The following is a 20,441-nucleotide window of genomic DNA, read 5'->3' as shown; positions in this document are numbered from 1 at the left end:
TGATATGTAATCAAATTTTACTCAGTAGTACAGATTATGAAGCTATTTTTTTGGTACTATTAAGATATGAAATGCCAAGCTTTACCAACTAATGTTTGATAAATTATGAAAAATTGTATATTATTGTAATTGTATATTATAAATATATATTCAATATATATATTATATATATATATATATATATTAAATCAGTTATGAATATTGTAATCAATTATTCTATAGTTGGTTAACTAATTGCCTTATTGCTTCATGTAAGTTTTGCACTTTGTTGCCCCAAAATGACATTGAGAGACAATATATGTTATAAGTGCTCATGTTCTGTTGGGCTTGTTTCGATACATTGAAGTTACATTATAATTACAGAGCACAGTATTCATCAACTGATGTCGATGTTCTTGTCACACATACTGAAGCCTGATAAACACGTTTTAATCAGGATCAAATCTTTCCCAGAAAAAGTAAACAAAAAACAAAGGGAAACGTCTGTTGTATGGTACGATAATAATTTACAGTTGAAATCTTGTTTCTCAAAAGGAAGAATCTTGCATTACACCCTCCATGTAAGAGACTTTCATCATGTGCCTCCTTCTCCATCCAGGTGAGTGTGGTGGTTTCTCTCATCACCATGATTGCTCCGTCTGCCTTTGAGCTGGTGGCTCAGCTGGAGATGTACCACCCGCGAACCTCGCTGCGATTTCAGCTGGCCAGGTAATCCATCACTCACATCCCACAACTGCTGCCTACTACAGCATTAATTACTTACAGTATAACACACCACAGGCCTTACTGCACACTAACACTGATCATGTCTTCATGTGTTTATAGAGTGCTTGTTTTATACCTGGGGAATCTCTACAGCCTCATCATTGCCCTCCTTGATAAGGTCAATAGTATGAGCTCTGCTGTGAGTATAATAACTAATAGTAACTATAGAAAACAGAAAAATGGCTTTTTGACAATCTGGGTTTTATTTTTATAGATCTGGCCATCATTTGTTTCACAGAAGAGTGGGATGTGGGAGATTCATTTGAGATGCCATCTAAGTCAATATTAAATAAATACATAAATAAATAAATACAGCTATGAAGTAAACCCTGGAAGAAATACAATATAATGCATGAAGAAATATGTAAATGTGAATGTAAATATAAATATATAAGTGAGCCAATAAATAAATAAGTAGCTATATAAATAAAGGAATAAATAAATAGATCTTTCCTTTTAAAAATGATAATTTTCTAATTTTCTCTATTTAAGGGGACTTTTATTGTATAATTCCACATTTATCTATTTCAGGGGACTTTTATTTTCAAATGGGGGGGTGTGGTTATCTCACATATTCAGACCAAAGCATTAATTTATAAAGCTATTTATTTATTTACTCACTTATATATTTATATTTATATCTATTTATATATTTCTACATTATTACCTGATTTTTTTAAATTTCAGGACTCATTTATTTATTTATTTATTTATTTAGTGAATTAATATTGATTTCAATGCATTCCACATCACCCATGATAAAATCAGCTACAATCCTGAAAATCTCGAAAAATGACTTTAGCATAGAAATAGTCTGGTGGGGCCATGAAGTAAGTGATCATAGGTTCAGAGACCCTCTCTTTCCAGAAATGATGTCTAAGTTACAGTTGCACAGTGTCTTTGGTAGAAAGTGTAAAGTCTTTCGACATGTCACAATATCAGCAGGTACAAACTGAAAAATTTGTATGTTTTGTAATTAAAGCGAATCCGTTAATCGTATTATTCATGTGAGATGGTGATGAAAACCTTTGTTCACTGAATTTGCAGCAAACCAGTGTTGGTGCTCACATTTTTTTCCGTGGTCTTCAGTAAATGCACATTGACAATGTTCACAATCACTCTTTTTACCACAAACAGCTAAAGCTAAAGCTACAGCCTCATCAATGATAGTTGTACCAATCTTTAATAACAGAGAAAACATGTTACTTGTTTTATGTGTTACAGTGATTTATTACATTTTATTATTTGGCGTTAAAGGAATAGCTAAACATTTTGATTATTTACATGTATATTGTTTTCTCATGTCTGTGTGTTAAGAGATGGAGTCAAGACATTGTTAGCTCAGCATGAGCACTGGAACTATGGTGGCCCTGAGCGTCAAAACACAAGAACAGAACATTTCACAAAACGTATGTCTGCAGATGGGCAGGAAGTGATTTGCTATGAAGGCGATGTTTTCAAAAGGTTTGAGTCATTTACAGTTGCTCAAATTGAAAAACACGAGTAATACACGAGAAGCCATGTCATGACTGAGACTCTGCACTCATCACACAGACATGAGATTGATGCATCTGCATTATAAGTTTTCCATAGAGGATTAGCATAGCACATAGCTGGTGATGGATGCTGCCACATTTGTCACCCAGGTCCCAGTGAGTACAGGTAACTGGTCTGACTTCAGCTCGTTCCTGGCCACCATCTCTCAGCCTGAGGTAGACTCCAGCGTCTCCACCCTGGTGTCTGAGATCTCTGTCTCTGAACATCGCAACAGCACCATAGCAACCATTGCTACAGTGCTAGAAGTCACCAACAGCAGCAGGAGCAGCTCCGTCTCCAACCAGACGGCTCTGTTTGAGAGGAACACACGCTCTCAGCAGGACCAGTGCTGGGAGACCTACGTCGGACAGGTTCTGTCTTATTGTTACACACTTAATATTCACTTGGCATGTTTCTTGCCTAATCTCCAATAGAGAGAAGGCCCGGTGAAAACTGTTGAAAAGTCATACAAATTCCAATGACTGTTTAGATTAAGGAGCATATCTGATAGTGGAGAATGGTGAAACCTTGAAAATCTGCAGTGTTTGTGACATACAACATGTGGTAACATCTTTTCCACATGTGGTCTACATGGTACCACCTGTTGCAGCATGTGGTACCATATAGAGCACAGGTGATCCACAGTAGGAAACACATGTGCCCACATGTGGAAAACATAGGAAATTCATGTGGTTTTGAAAAAAATCTAGTACAAAACAGAAACATTTGGCCATGGGAAGGAAACACAGTGTACAACTGAGGCTGAAGGGCCTTTTTAGGGTTTTAGGATTTAGGTATCTTGGAGCTGAAATTGTATTTTGTACATGTCGTGACTTCAGGAGCTTCTGAGCTTATAAGGGTGTCCCATTTTCACCCATGGCTATTTTCATGTTTGTGCTTTGTTTGATTAGTGTGAAATAAAATGATGATGATTATGTTTCTGGTGTGTCTCCAGGAGATGCTGAAGCTGTCCATCATTGACATGATCTTCACAGTGGCCAGCATTCTGCTCATTGACTTCATCAGAGGTTTGGTGGTTCGCTACCTGAGTGACTGCTGCTGCTGGGATTTAGAGAGCAAATTTGTAAGTTGTACACTTTTGTGTTATAAAAGAATTAAAAGCACAAAATGTTGTTTTCACGCTTCAGTTCTTGTACAGACTAAGTAAACGAGAAGTGTTAATTAGTGAGTTTTAGAGGTTACCTTTGAACAGAGGCAATCTAGATGCTTCTCCCTGCTTGAAGTCCTTGTGCTAAGCTAAGCTAACCAGCTGCTGGGTGGAGCTTTATACTAAACAGACAGATCAGAGACTATTATCCACGAGATGTAATTCTGCTCCACCAGAAAAGTGAATAAGCGCATTTTCCAAGATGATGATGTTCTGATAAAAGCCAAAAGATGTTGGTGTTAGACATGTTAGACTTTCTTAGAGGGTCATTTGTACCAGTTCTACACATCAGGAGAGATGGACAAAGAAAAGTCAGACTTCTTATTTTCTTTTCCTCACAGGAGCCATGAGGTTGGCTAGAGTTTAGGCAAACAGGCTAACTGTCCTTTTGCTTCCATTTTATCAATTAACTTGTTGCATATTCTTAGTGTTCCATAAAATAAATTAATTGTGACATTCTATTAAATAGAAATATGTCCTTTTAGGCAAATTTTCTCCCAAACACGGCCTTGTATATTTGGCATCTTTGGGAAGTTTTATTTGAAATTTTAAAAGGTTTAAAGTCTGCTTAGCTACAAAACTTGCTTACCTTGGCTAATTCAAGAGCTTAGAGTTCATCATCAGACGTGTTTTAAACTCTGTAAATATCCTCTGCAGCTCATCTTCTCTTACTTCCAGACTGAGAAATGTGGATCAGGCCTTTAGCCCCGCCCACCACCTGCTTGCTCCAGGTGGACAGGTGAAAGAGCAGAGAGCATCAAGATGGTTAGAGGAGGAAACATCAGAGAGACTCAGCCAAATGTTTGAACCTCAGTCAGACCCAGACTCAGATGAGGAGTCTGAGACCAGAACCAGAGACTAGCAGACGGATCAGAACACTTAGCGTAGTTAGCATCTTTTATTTGTTTATGTTGTTTGTTAGCTTGTAACTGGCAGTGGCTGACACAGTGTTAGTGGTTGTGCTAATGCTAACTCTCTCTTTCTGTACCCCCCGCCCCCCGTCCCCACCAGTTGACAGGATTGGTTCCTTAGGTTTGTGATGTATGAAACCCTGGCTGTCTGAATCTGTGTTTATGAGACTGTCATTGGTTCACTGCAGTTCAAGGTGGAAACACTCAGTCATGGAGTTGATGATTATTTCTCTCATCATATATCTTGTTTTATATAAAAACATTATATGGATGTTAACAAGGTCAAACCCTGGATTTTCAGAGGGTCTTTAAGTTGCTCCTAATGCGACGATCTGACAACATGATTTTAAGCCCAATTTTTAAGGATGGATTCTAGAAATCACAGAAAAAAGCCCCTAATCAAAGGCAAATTGGTGGTTGATCACCAAACACCATTCACTATATATGAACTCTTCAGAGAGCCAATTATTGAGGCTCACTGACCCGTCACATATGGCGACCAGATATCTGGCATGCTAAAGTCTCTGATGAGCTACAGCCAATGAGAGCGCAGGGCACAGGATGAGGGCAAAGAGGCAGAAACCCGAAAGCCTACAACAACAACAGGCTTGGCGGAAAACATGGCAGAAAAGGCTGCACGGTGGACTCAGGAAACTGAGCAGAATTTAATAGACCTTTGGCAGGAGCACCCGTGCCTGTTTGGCGTTTTAAACATGTCCAACCTACAGCAGAAATAAACATGTTAACAGCCTGGTACAAAAACAGTTTGGATCTCTATAGGGAATTTCCCAGTGACAGCAGAACGACCCACTACGAGCTTCAGAATTGCCTTTCAGAAACATTTGGGTGATGTCACGAACACAACAGCCATCTTTATTTACAGTCTATGTGACAGACCCACCTGTTGCAAAAGAACACAGGGGAAAGTGAGACACTCTCTTGGGGACATTGCCATCTCATATTGGTGTCCTGCTTGGTTATGTGGTGTTTGACCATCCTGCTTCCATCCACAGTGTCTCCTTGAACCCAGTCTTATGCATCTATTTATATGCGGAAGGCACAATAATATAGTTATTCAGAATACATTAACAAACACACAAGCTTTTCAGTATTTGAAACCTTGCTGCTTTTGCAAGCTATGTTATCTACGTTTTTTTTATACTGCTGTCATTCAGATTGAAAATGAAATTACTTACCTCCAACTCTCTCTGTAGAACAGACAATCCAATCCAATCCATTTTTTTCTTTTTCTTTTCTCGTGTTTTTTCATCACAAAGCATTGTTCAAACAAGTAGTACTTGTTTTTGTCTGACCTCCATTTTTCGTGAAGAATTGCATCATTTCAGAATGTCATTTCCCATATTACTTCTCACTGATCTTTTCGTGACAGAACGTTGTTTTGGAGACCAGACAGACTAGTTGGGGTGAAAAGTGTGTAGTCGCCACTCAGTCATGTACTATGAACTCTTTACGACTTCAAGGCTGCCCGATGCTAGAATTGAATTTTTTCAGGCATCAGTCTGTGAGTTTTAGTTCCTTGTCCTGACACTTTATTCACCTGGAACTCACCTGACCCCTACCGTGATTTTTGGCCTGTCTTGTCTGGTTGTACTGTCTTACACTGTCGTCTTATCTTGTATTTTCAGTTAGTTCTGTGTAGCCTCTTACAGCTCTGTTGTTCTGTGTAGCCCCTTGGTCTTGGAGGAACATTGTTTTCTGCATTGGCTGTATACGGTTGTATCCTGTATCCTGTATCCTTAAGGATTTTCATTCTCACCACCAACACTCAGGAGAAAGTGATGAATATTTTTGTTTCCTGTAAGACCTGCAAAAATCTTATGGTTGAAAAAAGCGGAAAAAACAACATAAACAACCCTGTATTCATGCTTTTCTTGTCTTTCCTCAGCCTGAATATGGAGAATTCAAAATAGCTGAGAATGTCTTGCATCTGATTTATAACCAAGGAATGATCTGGTAAGTCTGAAAAACGCTCTATAATAAATAACTGTTAGAATGAAACTCTGAGAACATCTCTCTATGCAATCCCATTATATCAGCACTGCCTTGTCACTGTGTGTGTAATAGAGGATCCAATAGTTAATAGTGTGGCTGATGCTGACCAGTCTCCATGACCCTGTTTAGAGGACTATGGCCCTCTGTAATCTCTCCATTGCACCTTTGTGGCTGCCCCGACTGTATTTCCTCAACTCATTTCAGAAATGTCGCCTTGCAGCAATGAACATAATGAAGTGAAACCATGAGCCAATGGATATAATGCCTTTTATATGGGGTGTGACCGAGGTGTGTGTGTGTGTGTGTGTGTGTGTGTGTGTGTGTGTGTGTGTGTGTGTGTGTGTGTGTGTGTGTGTGTGTGTGTGTGTGTGTGTGTGTGTGTGTGTGTGTGTGTGTGGCCTTGTTTTACTATACTCGTGGAGAGCCCACTATACTAGTGATGTCCACAAGTTAAAATGGCTGTTTGAGGGTTAGGACTTGATTTTAATGTTAGGGATAGAACTAGCTTTAAACTACAGTCAGGGGTCAGGACGGGTTCCACAAAATGAACTCCCTGAATTAAATCTAAGTTTACAAATCTTAGCATTATCTTAGATTCAGATCTAAGCTTCAAGTCCCACATCAACAAGATGATGAAAACATAATTTTTCCTTCCTAAGAAACAGCTGAAGTACAAACATTTATAAACCAAAAAAGAAGAGATTGATTCATGACTTCATTTTCAAGTCGACTCAATTACTGTGATGCTCTTTTTCTTGGCAAAACTACTGGGCGAAAAAAAACACTGAGACTTCAGCTCAGTCAAAACACTGCAGCTCAGCTGAGAAGCAGAACCAGGAGGAGAGAGCACATCAGTCCAGTTTAACTTCTTGTTACCTTTAGAATTGATTTTAAGCTCCTCCTCCTTACATACAAAGACCTTCATGTGCAAGGACCAAGCTACATTTTAGCTCCCTTGTTAACTATAGACCTCCAGGAACACAGATCATCTACTGCTGCTTTACTAAAGGTTCCAGAAACATCAGGGACGCAGCTTGTGTCAGTTCCAACCCAAAGCTGTGGACAACACGACCTGTAGATATCAGAGAAGAAGAAGCTCACTGAGTGTTTTTAAAAGAAAGATAAAAACTTTATTTCTTCACTTTAGCCTTTAACCAGCTCTGAAACTTTACACTTTGCTCAGCACTTCTTTTACATGCTGTTATAAATATTGATGTCTTACTGATTTTATGCTTTCTTTGTAATAATTTTTTTAATTACTTATTTTTACATTTATTATGTCATTATTATCCATCTCATTTTACGTTTTACATTTTTTTATGTTCATTTTATGTCTTTCATGTGAAGCACTTGGTGCAGGTCATTTCTTTGTTGTAAAGTACTTTCTTATATGAAAGGTGCTATACAAATAAAGTTTATTATTGTTATCATTATTAAATATAGTAAGATAAAAAAGTAAGACAAGGATTTGTGTGTGTGTGTGTGTGTGTGTGTGTGTGTGTGTGTGTGTGTGTGTGTGTGTCTTACTGACTTCTCTCATTCATTCCTCAAGGATGGGAGCGTTTTTCTCCCCCTGTCTTCCTGCCTTCAACGTGTTGAAGCTGATTGGTCTGATGTATCTGAGGAGCTGGGCCGTCCTCACCTGTAACGTTCCTCATCAGCAGGTGTTCAGAGCATCCAGGTCTGACCAACACGCACACACGCAGTCTTAGGTACCTTTTGAGGACATTATGTAGACTTACATTCATTTCCTGGATACTTACACTAACTCTAACCATTACTTAACCTTACACTAACCTTAACCACTGACTCAAAAATCAGCTTTTAGTCTATAACACACACACACGCATGCTTGTTTGTGGTTATATACCAGTAGGCCTACCTGTCAAAAGTTTGAACACAGCTTCTAATTGAATGGTTTTCCTTTATTCTTATTATTTTCTACATTGTAGAACAATGCTGAAGGCATCACATTTAGGAAATAACACACATGGAATTATGAAGTAAACAAAGAAAGTGTAAACAAAGCAAAATGGTTCATATTTTAGATTCTTCAAACTAGCCACCTTTTGCTTTGATGACAGCTTTGCACCCTCTTGGCGTTCTCTCCACCAGCAAAGTGCTAATCACTGACCATCATTCAGATAAATGCAACAATATCAGCAAATACAGTCAAATAGTGAGACACTGGCAGTCTGTCTGCTTTATGTATTGTTATAGCTGTGAAAGAGTACAGAGGGCGGCATGGTGGTGCATGTTTAGCACTGTGGCCTCACATGGTTCCAACCTGCTGACCGCCTGGTGCATTTCTCTGTGGAGTGTGTATGTTCTCCTCGTGTCTGTGTGGGTTCTCTCTGGGTGCTCCAGCCTCCTGCCACAGTCCAAAGACCTTCAGGTTAATTGTTGAATGTGAGCGTGAATGGTTGTTTGTCTCTATATGTCAGCTCTGTGATAGACTAGCGACCTGTCCAGGGTGTACCCCGCCCTCGCCCAATGTCAGCTGGGATTGGCTCCAGCCCCCCCCCCCGTGACCCTTAATGGATAAGTGGTGTAGCTGATTGATGGGTGAAAAACAGATGTATTACAAATACATCTATAAGATAAAACTAGATATGCCTGTATTGAAGACCAGAAGGGAAATTCAGGTCTTACAGCAGTAGACAACATATTTATATATACTCACATAATATAAAAACAGAATTTTAGAATTTTTTGCTAAATCATCAAAAAGGAAAAAACGGAAATGTCACATTGACATAGGTATTCAGACACTTTGCTATGACTATTGAAATTTAGCCAATTTTTCATGATCATCTCTGAGATGTTTCTACACCTTGACTGGAGTCCACCTGTGGTAAACTCAGCTGATTGGACATGATGTGTAAAGACACACGTCTGTCTATATCAGGTCTCACAGCTGATGATGCAGATCAGAGCAGAGACCATGATGAGGAAGGAGCTGCTGCAGAGCTCAGAGACAGGACTGTGTCCAGGCTGAACAACATTTCTGCTGCATTGAAGATTCCTGAGAAGAACAATGGTCTCTATCATTCTGACATGAATAAGTCTGGAACAACCATGACTCCTCTAGACTAAAGAAGTTTTCAAAGGAGCAGCCAAAGGACTCTGAGACTGTGAGAAACCAGATTCTCTGGTATGATGAAACCAGGACTGACCTGTTTGGCCTCAGTTCTAAGCGTCATGTCTGGAGGAAAAACCCTTACTCCCAGCTAATCCAAAGGTGTGGCATGTGTGGAGCTGAGATTTACCATACCATGCATACCAGTTTGTGACAAGCATACAGTCACCCACCTGTCACTCAAAGAGGCCACGCCCTCAATTCTAGACCTACATAAATCCCTACTGAAATGTAAACAGGTGAGTGAAATAAACAGTTTTTGTTTTTTGTACCAGGCTGTTAACATGTTTATTTCTGTTAAAATTTGACATTTTAACATGGCAGTCTATGGGGACTGAATCACTGTTGGAGCCAGACTCTAGTGGTCGTTAGAGGAACTGCAGGTTTTGCTTCTTCAGTGTTGGCATCAGTTTTCAGCTTCAGACGTTGATGCTTGGATTGGCTCATCTAGGAAGAGTCCTGGTTGAGTGAATACTCAAGGTCAATGGAATATTTCAGTTTTTCCTTTTTTAATACATTTGCAAAACATTTCTAAGTTTTATGTTTTCACTTTGTCATTATGCGTTATTCAATGTAAGATTGATAAAATATAAGATATATAAATATGCTTTTATTTTTGCATTAGACTGCAACATGACATAATGTGAAAAGATTGAATACTTTCTGAATGCACTGTAGCTTAAAACTAAAAGTTAAAAGACAGGCATAATCATACACACATGCACAGAGGAGGATACATAGAAATCTTTGCTCTCACACACACTCAGAACAAAAGGACACACTCTGTGCATGTGATCCTCCATTTGACAAAGATGAAACTGCATCATCACTGCTCTTAATACGCATACACATATCAATAGTCGTTTTGTAACTATTTTTTGTCATCCCTTTTCATTTTCCTGCTCTGCTGTGATTGTGACAAATCAGTGTGTAGTCCTACATCTTCCTATACATACACACACACACATACAGGCCTAAGGCATTCAGCCCACTCTGATTTATGTAACAAGGCTGTCATTGCCTCTTTCAGTCCTTATCAGTCACTCCCAGATGTGGTGGAAAATCCAGGCAGCCATACACACACACACACGCACACACACACACACACACACACACACACACACACACACACACACACACACACATACACACACACACACACACACACACACACACACACATACACATGCACACTTCATGTGAGCCATTAAATGCATTTCTGCTGGAGAGGAGAGAGATAGTAATAATAAAGCTTTTTTTTTTTTTTTTTACATCTCCTACTCATAATTAAGGAGTGCTGGGACACTTGAATGTATTTAACACTGACAATATTTCTGTTGGTGATAATCTGGATTTTTTTTAGCATCACTGGAGTCATCTCATGTTGCTGCCTTCAAATGAGAAATGCAGCAGCTAAAATGGGTGAATTGTTTGCCAGTTGGTTGCTGCCTCTCTCAGGTAGTAATGCACTGGTCAAAGCTGAATAATGTTCATTACACACACACACACACAAGAGCATCACACCCAACATGACAATACATTACTGTTTTAACTATTAACTTTGTGAGTGTCTCAGTGAAAACATGCGGCGGTGGGGCTTCATGGGGATTGTTTAGTGAGTGACTGTGGTGCTCTGCCACATCAAATGGACACATTTAGTTCCACCCTTTAGCTGCACTTCCCCAGGCTATGAACTAAACATGGTGGCACCCATGTCCTCTGTTGGACATTGCCCACCAGCCTGACACAATGATTGGCCTGAAGCCACATGACCAAAGGCCCAACCCACCTTTGATGAAGCTCCATAGGCAGATATGTGTGTTCATATGTTCACATATGATTGGCTGTTTTATATTTTTCTGTGTTACACCTATTTTATTTAAATGTTACTTGTTATATGTTCTGTGATGACCCTGAGGAGGGCCACAAGCCAAACGTCCATGTACGGCAGGTGTTGCTGGAGCTCTGACCTTGCCGGACCTGTGTTTGTCAGGACTGTGCACCGTGACACTCTCCAAGGTGCCGATCCTGCTGCTGGGAGCAGCATGGGAGCACAGTCCTGTCAGAAGTATTGCTGTCAGAATGCAGTGGCAACAAATGGATTAAGCCCCTCTCGGTGTTATGTGGAACGACATGCTTGTGGTGCTCCGTTCAGTGATTTGATGAATTATTCCATCCATATCTTCAGCCCAACACAATTATTTGCACTGGGTCGGGTGGGGGGGGGCATCCAAAACATCCATAGCCCCCGGGACCTACAGTAATGTTAAGGCGCCCCTGGCAGCACATTCATGAGAGCAGCAGGTGAAGCAAGGGATGGGACTCCCCAGTGCACTGGCATTTCAACACTGAACAAGGATCACAAAACTTTATTTTCTTTTGACAACATGAAAATCTGAGATTTTACATCATGGCATGACGTTTCAGACACGGTGCAAAATCCCATGGTCAAAATCTCATGGATGAAACACAAGACTTGATGAGTCTGAACTTAAACCTGCACTGATGAACATTTTCATCAGCTGACATAGGGCGAGGGCAGGGTATACCCTGGACAGGTAGCCAGTCTATCACAGGGACATATAAAGACACACATTCACACCTATGGGCACTTTAGAGTCACCATTAAACCTAAGAGGCATGTCTTTGGACTGTGGGCGGAAGCTGGAGTACCGAGAGAGAACCTACGCAGGCACAGGGAGAACATGCAAACTCCCACAGCCAGGCCCAGGGTTTGAACCAAGAACCGTCTTGCTGTGAGGCGACAGTGCTTACCACTACATCATCATGCCCATCTGATAAGCTGATTGATAAAATCATCTAGAATGCGTCTGCCAGAGTGGAGCACATCACACAGCTCCCTAAATCACTGCTCTGGCTTCCTGTGTGTCAAAAAAAGATTTTAAAAGTTTAAAAAATGGTCTTGGGCCTAAACACATCTATGACCAACTTGTAGGTTATGAAGCATCCAGACCCCTCAGGTGATGTGGGACAGGTTTACTCAGTGTTCCCAGAATCAGAACCAAACAAGGTGAAGAAGCTATTAGTTTCTCTGCTCCTCAAACATTGCTATTTGCTGCAGCTCACCAGTAAATCACATACATTACATCTGTTTAGTCTTCCTACCTGATCTTATGTATTTAGATATTTTTATTTGTATTTATTCAAATTACTTCTTAGTGTTTTTAAAAGCTATTTTAATGTCATCTTAATGTTCTATTTTTAATGTATTTCCATGCCTTTGTAAAGCACTTTGAACTGCCTTGTGTCTGAATGGTGCTGTATGATTAAACTTGCCTTAACAGTGGTGAACCCACATGAATCATCACTGTAAACTACACAACAATCTGGTAAATGACTGGGTAAAGACAGCTGGTGTATATACTGTGAGCTGATAATGGAATGGGAAACAGGGGAGGTGGAGGTGGAGGTGGAGGTGGAGGTGGACTGAGTGGTTAGGGAATGAGAGACAGGCGAGAAGGTGGGACTGGGGAGTCGGTCGGCTGAGAATGGGATGGGGGGGTGGAGGGAGAGGGTCAGGAGATGGGCAGAATGGTAAAAATAAACAGGGCTTGAACAGGAATCATGACAGCCTAGCAACACAAGTTATCTGAAGTAGATGAATGGGGTGAATGATTTTACAAATATTCTGTAATTAAATGTTTTTCGTATGAACTTGAATTTTCAGCTGTGTTTTGCTGAATTGTTCAGCAGAACTATAAAAGCAGCAGGTTTGAAAACGGACAGGAATATATATATATAATACAATTGTTCATTTTAACACTTCCATTGCTTTGATTGCATCGCCTTTTTTTCAGATCAAACAATTTCTACCTGGCCATGCTGCTGTTCATGCTGTTTCTGTGTATGCTGCCCACCATCTTTGCCATAGTCAGGTACAGACCGTCCCAGCACTGTGGACCATTCAGGTAAAGACACCGCTTAGATCGTATCAAAAGATGTCTGTTGTTTAAGGTTTTTGTACAGTACACATTTATTTACTGCGATGAAAATGAAAGACAGAAGTGAGTTTCTTTCTGGCCTCATATCAGCAGCAGACATTAACTTGACTCACACATTTCACAACTTGTCTTCATTCCAACTCACTGAAAAGATATCAATCAATCAGATCAAAGATCAATCAATCAGATCAAAGATCAATCAATCAGATCAAAGATATTAATATCTTATATAAATATATAAAATCTCTGGGGCAAACATAATACGTCCAAGGATGTCTCATTTAGCCTAGCTTAGCAGAAAGACCAGGAAATTGTTAACATGGCCCCATCATAACCTATCCAGCACCTTTAAGCTGCTGTACAACACTTTTAAATTATATCTGTTGAATTTTAACAGGTATACTGCACATTGATAAGCATCACTTGAAATGTTCTTCCTCTTAGTCTAGATTTGGTTGATGTGTCCCCCACATTTTCATTAATTTATGAATGAACCCAAAGCAATATTCAAGGTCTGTGTGTCTACTTTCAACCTTGCATTTCAATCTGCATTTTTGTAAGAGTTGCTCATTGCTTACATCACACACATGAATATTATGTAACTGAACAAATTGCTACAGTGTACAAAATGATGTAGTGTATACTGTACAAGGGTTTAACAAATTAATTGCGTAGGTAGTCAAGGACCTTTTCAGTGGGAATTTGTAGGCATTCCCAAGTTGTGTCTACTGTGTCCTTCAAGCTGTGCAATGGACTTTTAAATGTGTTTTTAAATGTGAAACAGACAGCTGTCTGTTTTGGAAGCAGGCTGTTCTTAGGAAGGTTTTTCTCACTTAGTTCAAACGTTACTAGCCTTCAGCTTATGTGGTATTTCAGCTTGGATATGAATGCAGGCTACTTGTGTTTGTATTTGGCAGTCAAGGTAATGTGACAAGTTGGTGATGCCCAGGAAACTTGCTAGATATTGCTGTTTGTGTGTTTGTGTAATTAACAGTGGAGCTGCTACCTACACCCTTGTGCCTGGTTGTGTTTATATTGTTTAGATGTTAACATGAATAAAAGTATTTAAATATGTGTTTCAGTGGCCAAGAGAAGATCTATGACATCATCTCTGAGACAGTGGCCAATGACTTCCCCCTGTGGTTCAGTAAAGTGATGAGTTACATTACCAGCCCTGTTGTAGTGCTGCCAGCACTGCTGCTGCTGTTGTAAGACTGCGCACGCACACACGCGTGCGCGCACACACACACACACACACACACACACACACACACACACACATACGTATATGCACACATCTACAAATCAACATGCCACCTTGACTTTTGAATTGTCCTTGTGTGTTTCAGCATGCTGATATACTATCTCCAGGCCATTGCCAGATCCCTCAAATTCACCAACAACCAGCTGAGGATGCAACTCCAGACTGTGAGTTTCTGATGAGTCACTCCTAGAGTTATAGTTAGTAGGACTGAATCAAAAATATGTCAACATGTTTCTCATTTACAACTCATTTGCATTAAGTAGATAGATAGATAGATAGATAGATAGATAGATAGATAGATAGATAGATAGATAGAGATATAGAGAGATAGATAGATAGATACTTTATTTATCCCCTAGGGGAAATTAATGTGTCCATTAGCTCATTGTTGATAATAATAATAATAATAATAATAATAATAATAATAATAATAAACAGTTAATAACAAATGAACAATAATAATTAGATTAGTCCACTTCCTCTGGCTGAGGTGTTGTATAGCCTGATGGCAATGGGAACAAAGGATCTCCTGAACCTCTCTGTTCTGCAGTGAGATGAGACGTTTGCTGCAGCTGTAGCTGCTTCTCTGTCCTGCCAGAATGTTGTGGAGAGGATGGTTGGTATTGTCCGAGATGCATCTCTCCACAACAGTCCTGAGTGTGTAAGCAGACAATTTAAAGGAGGTAGTTAATTGGTTGAACAAAAAGTTCAACTGACCAGCCTTTAGCATGTAGAGATATTTATGGGTACAAAACAGTGATACAGGATATAATTTACAGTTAAAAGAAGACTAGGTCAAAACCTAGTATATGTCTGGACTGCCTATAGTCAAATCCTGATTTTATAACTGCGTCTTCTGACAAAATCACCAAACACATCAAAGACAAAGACTGAGCTTTGATTTTAGCTGTATTTACTATGAAGCCTGGTATTCAGGTTACTGGATTACATGTAGGGATGCTCATTTTGAATTTTTTTTTCTGACCGGTAGCTGACGCTCATTAACCGCTCATTAACTGTTAACCGACAAGATTAAAATGTACCATTTAGAATGAACGAGTGTCTGTGACCCTTTGAAAAAAAACCAATACAGCAAATGTTTTTTTTTCTATAAGAAAGGGTTTGAGCTGAGAGTGCTGTTAGGAAAACCTCCTCCCCCTCCTCCTCCTCCTCCTCCTCCTCCTCCTCCTCCTCCTCCCCCTCCTCCTCCTCCCCCTCCTCCTCCTCCTCCTCCTCTTGGCTAATTAATGATCAAAAAGAGCCAACAGTTGAACAAAACATAAACTTGTAGTCATGTTATTCAGAACTCAAAATAAAATAAACAGGTCAGGCCTTCCTCAGTCCTCAGCATAGCGGACAGCTTGTCTACTGGTTTTTGTTCAGAAATAGCATGTTGACAGGCTGTGGGGTTAGTCTGATGCACAGTCTGTTAACTATGAGACCCAGGCAGAGTAGAATACTGATTCCTGGTACTGATGTCCCAGGAATGCAGAGATAGTGCCTGATATGTGCCTGATATATACACACATACATATATATATATATATATATATATATGTATACTTTTTTATTGTTAAACTGATAGTATTAATCGGTCAGAATTCTTATTGTGGGTTAACGGTTAAATGGTTAATTATTAACATCCCTACATTTTAATACAAACTCAACACTGTGTAATTGTTTCAAATTTAAAGCCCCTCTGTGGCCCTTATTTCTTAACAGGGCTTTTATTTTAGTGCTGCATTAAGAGTATTGTCTCATTTCCAGTTGCTGGTGTTTCTGTTGTTTATGTGTTATTCAGATCTGCTAGTTTCTTTAGCAGTTACCGATGACTTCTCTCTCTCTCTCCCTCTCTCCTGCTCTCTCAGCTCGGTGTGTCTTATGTTTAGTTCTTCCTCTGCCTCCTTTAGTAATAATGATACATGGAATGAAAGTAGTTTATTTGCTGTAATGGAGGCGAGGCTCAGTGTATTTGAAGCGTCCTTTCTCCTCCCTGCAGTTCCCGAGCAGCCGGAAAACCAAAGCAGCTCAGTAAACTATCAGTAACAAGAGGTGTAGCCCTAAGCCCCTGGTCAGCATTCATACACAGTCCAGACCTGAACCAAGTTTATACCCAGTCTGTTTGAGAATCTAGAGACAATGTGCTAAGATGTAAACACCGCCTAATAGAACCTGTTTGATCCAGAAACTTCAACTCAGTGGTGGAAATATGATCAGTCAGTCAGTCAGTCAGTCAGTCAGTCAGTGAGGGACATTTTATAGACAGATTATAGGGCTGGCCCCCGCTGTTGTGGATAAAAGATAAAGATTGAAAATAACCTTAGACACAGTCCTGAACTGACAGACAACAATATCTAATGGTCTCAGTGTTTCTAAAGGTGGAACTTTCCTTCAATCTCTTTAGGAGCGGACTGACGACAAGAAGAAAGTCTTCCAGATGGCTGCAGGTATTTCTGGTGTTTTGTCAGGTTCCTGTATGTGCTCCATTATTTATTGAAATAACTCAATTCAATTCAATTCAATTCAATTCAATTCATTTCAATTTAATGTGGGATGTGTATTTAAGACTAATAATGACAATGATAATAGTGAGTAGTAGTGTCAGTTCTGGATGCTGCAGATTCAGAGTCAGAGATACTTGCTTAATGAGAGGAGAACAAATTCTACAGGAGAGAAAAGACACACAGTTAATGATATACAGTGTGCCAAATAAATAGAGACAGAGAGAGACTAATCTTAATCGGGTGGCTGTGGCTAAGGAGGTAGAATGAGTTGTGCACTCACCCGGGTTCATCACTGGCAATGTGTTGCATCTGGAGTTGTATCATGGAACAGTAATCCAGTCTAGAAATAACAAAAGCATTGACCAGTTTTTCATCATCTTTTTGACTTGTGTGAGGTAAAAGGTCAAAAATGACTCCATGGTTCCTTACAGTAGAAGTAGTTTAGTATTTTTAAAAAAAACAGGATCCAGGTCTTTATGTCTGTGAGACATTCCTAAAGTTTGATCACCTGATCAGTTATATCGGGTTTCATGGATAAGTACAGCTGTGTGTCAACTGCATAACTATGGAAATGTATGTGGTGCTTCCTGATATTGTAAGGAAACATATATAAGGTGAAAAGTATCAGTCCACAGAACCTTGTGGAACTTCATGACTAACTTTTGTGTGCATCAAAGAATCATAATTAACATGGACGAACTGGAATCTATCTGATACGTCTGACTTCTCTCCCTTAGCAAGATTACAGGTTACAGAGGCTGCGGTGGACAAAAAGCTGGATCAGCAGGAGAGCGACATCACGAGCCAGGAGGCCTCTGTCCACACTCCATCTCCTCGACGGAACGGCAGTGTCACAAACTTTCAGTCTCCCGTTCGTCGTGGAAACAGCATCCGCACCATCACCCGATCGGCATCCAGGGCGGACCTGAACAGAGGAAGTGCGGCTGGATCTGTCAGAAGTCCAACAGTGACCATACTGCCCAAACACCGGCTGGACCATATACCTAACAGGTTTTACATGCACTAATATGTTGGTTTAGCCAAGCAGGTTGACTTTGAACAACAGATTACCTCTTACATAATGAATATAGGGCAGTTTTATTACCAGCTGCAACACCTTCAGTTGACTTAATTTATCAGTGACAGTTGTAACTATGGCTGCCGAATCTAAACCTTTCACTCTAACAGCTTGTTAAGACTGTTAATAATGTTAATCCAAGTCATAACTGCACTGGCCCCTGTGATTTGAAAATTGCACTCTTTTAAAGAGTTGTGATTATGGTCTGTAGTATTTGTTAGTCCTACTTGTGCCTACTTTAGCACTAACGTGGGTTTCAGTGGACAGTTTTCTAAATGCTGTCTCAGTTTCTTTTCCATCCTCACAAGAATGATATTCTTTGGGAAGCTCTGAGTACTTGTAAGTTATGTGAATGTTTTTTTTGGCATGAAAAGGTCAAATTTAAACATGCTGCAGTTTGGCTTTAAAGTACTATACTGGTAGTTTTTGCATGTTTAAGACCATGTTTGTTCAAACTGCATCTACATTACATCATCACTGACCAATATACAATTCATGCCAAAGGTTTTTTTTTTTTTTTTTTTGTTTTCTTTAGCTTCTGTGCAGCCATTGCTCATTCATTTCAGCATTTGTTAGCCAACCTGTTTAATTATCAATCACAGCTAACATGTCTGCTTTGTGCCACTGGAGTGCAGACATTTCAAATCAGTCCATGCTTTTTAACGTTATATTTAATATTATGCAATAATATACAGACAATAATGTTACATAAGCTGATTCTTATGTGTTGTCCTTTCTCATACAGGCCCCCACCATTTCTTAGTGGCCCTAGTGGAACCTGCAGGTCCAAGTCCTACCATCACATGGCGTACAATCCCCCAGCTCGCTATTCTGACAACATCCACTCTGACCCCCTGTACAGGAAGACCATACGCTCCATACACCCCGTCGAAGCTGCTGGGTTCATCGCTGCACAGAACTATGGAGGACGGCGTGGTCAAACTACTCGCTACGTGATTGTCAATGAGCATGAGCCCAGGAAGAAGCTGCTGCGCTCAGCCACTCGGATCCCACGCCATTACCTCATGGAGGAGCCTGCAGAGATCCTGGAGCTGTACCCATGCAATGTCAAACGCTACACACCCCGCACCACTCACCACCACCAACCGCATCCTCACCGGTCCCACCCATCACAGCAGCATCTGAGTGAAGAGGAAGAGGAGGAAGAAGAAGGAAAAGGCAGGAGAAGGGTGTCACTAGGGAAGGCTCATCGGCCCCGTTCCCTCTCTGATCTCCATCAACCAGCACACTTCTACATCGGTGACCGTTTAGAAAGCCACGTGTCCATGGCGAAAGACAGCCATGCAGCTCGAGGAAGATATGGAGCACAGGAAGAGGATGGAGAGGAGGATGGTGAAGGAGAAATAGACTGGGGGGATTTGGAATCACATGCCCGGTCCCAGGCCAGTGTGAGAGGAACAGATCCTCTTCTTGTGCGAACCAGGCATCACATCCATTCCCCAGGAAGATACTGTCAGTCCCCAGCTAGGACCAGGCACATGGAATCTTATGTGAAGCCCAAGACGAGACCGAAGCTGGAGACCCCTCTGACCGAGTCAGACTCGGCCTCCCTGGCCTCCAGCAGTGACCAACAGAACAGTAGCACTGACCAGTACATTCAGGTTATCCACAATAAGGAGCGTTATCTCAAGTCTGATGCGAAGCAAGAAAAGCTGGCCAAAAAGAAGTCAAAAACCAGCTTTGATCTAAATGTCACTGAGTCAAATGACCTGGTCTGTTCCAATGTATGACATCTTTGCTAAAATGATGTATTCTGCTAAAATGATTCTCTCTCTCTCTCTCTCTGTACAAATATATATATATACATCCCAATAAGAGTTGATACATTGCATTGAAAGCACAGAAAGTATATTATTATAAATGTGTGTCCCATATGTGTGGTCTTGTATCATTTTGAAACGGCTGTGTCAGCTAATTATGAGTTATTGTAGCAATGTGTATCACAATAAAACATGACATTGACTATCAGTGTAACGTAAACTATTAAAAGTTGTACAGCTTGAATAATTACACTTCAGTCACAATAAAATCATCTCTATAAAAACTCATCAGTCTTGTACTCTGAATAAACATCTGGATT

At 40.2% G+C, this 20,441-nt stretch overlaps 1 protein-coding gene across 1 annotated transcript in view; it reads left to right on the top strand.

Annotated features, from left to right (window-relative positions):
- Window positions 1-20,373, top strand: part of LOC130165599 (transmembrane channel-like protein 3) — a 48,448-nt gene extending 28,075 nt beyond the window's left edge. Inside the window, exons 11-22 of the mRNA XM_056371031.1 lie at window positions 599-708; window positions 826-904; window positions 2,412-2,672; window positions 3,257-3,385; window positions 6,287-6,354; window positions 7,946-8,074; window positions 13,351-13,461; window positions 14,577-14,702; window positions 14,844-14,922; window positions 17,163-17,205; window positions 18,000-18,273; window positions 19,086-20,373. Of these exons, the coding sequence (XP_056227006.1) occupies window positions 599-708; window positions 826-904; window positions 2,412-2,672; window positions 3,257-3,385; window positions 6,287-6,354; window positions 7,946-8,074; window positions 13,351-13,461; window positions 14,577-14,702; window positions 14,844-14,922; window positions 17,163-17,205; window positions 18,000-18,273; window positions 19,086-20,091 (2,415 nt within the window). The 3' untranslated portion in view covers window positions 20,092-20,373. The remainder of the gene's footprint in view (window positions 1-598; window positions 709-825; window positions 905-2,411; window positions 2,673-3,256; window positions 3,386-6,286; window positions 6,355-7,945; window positions 8,075-13,350; window positions 13,462-14,576; window positions 14,703-14,843; window positions 14,923-17,162; window positions 17,206-17,999; window positions 18,274-19,085) is intronic.
- The last annotated feature ends 68 nt before the right edge of the window (window positions 20,374-20,441 follow it).

Source organism: Seriola aureovittata, chromosome 1 (assembly GCF_021018895.1).
Source record: "Seriola aureovittata isolate HTS-2021-v1 ecotype China chromosome 1, ASM2101889v1, whole genome shotgun sequence".
Taxonomy (NCBI): Eukaryota; Metazoa; Chordata; class Actinopteri; order Carangiformes; family Carangidae; genus Seriola; species Seriola aureovittata.
The sequence above is the reverse complement of the archived record's forward strand: the minus strand, read 5'-3'. Positions and strand labels throughout refer to the sequence as shown.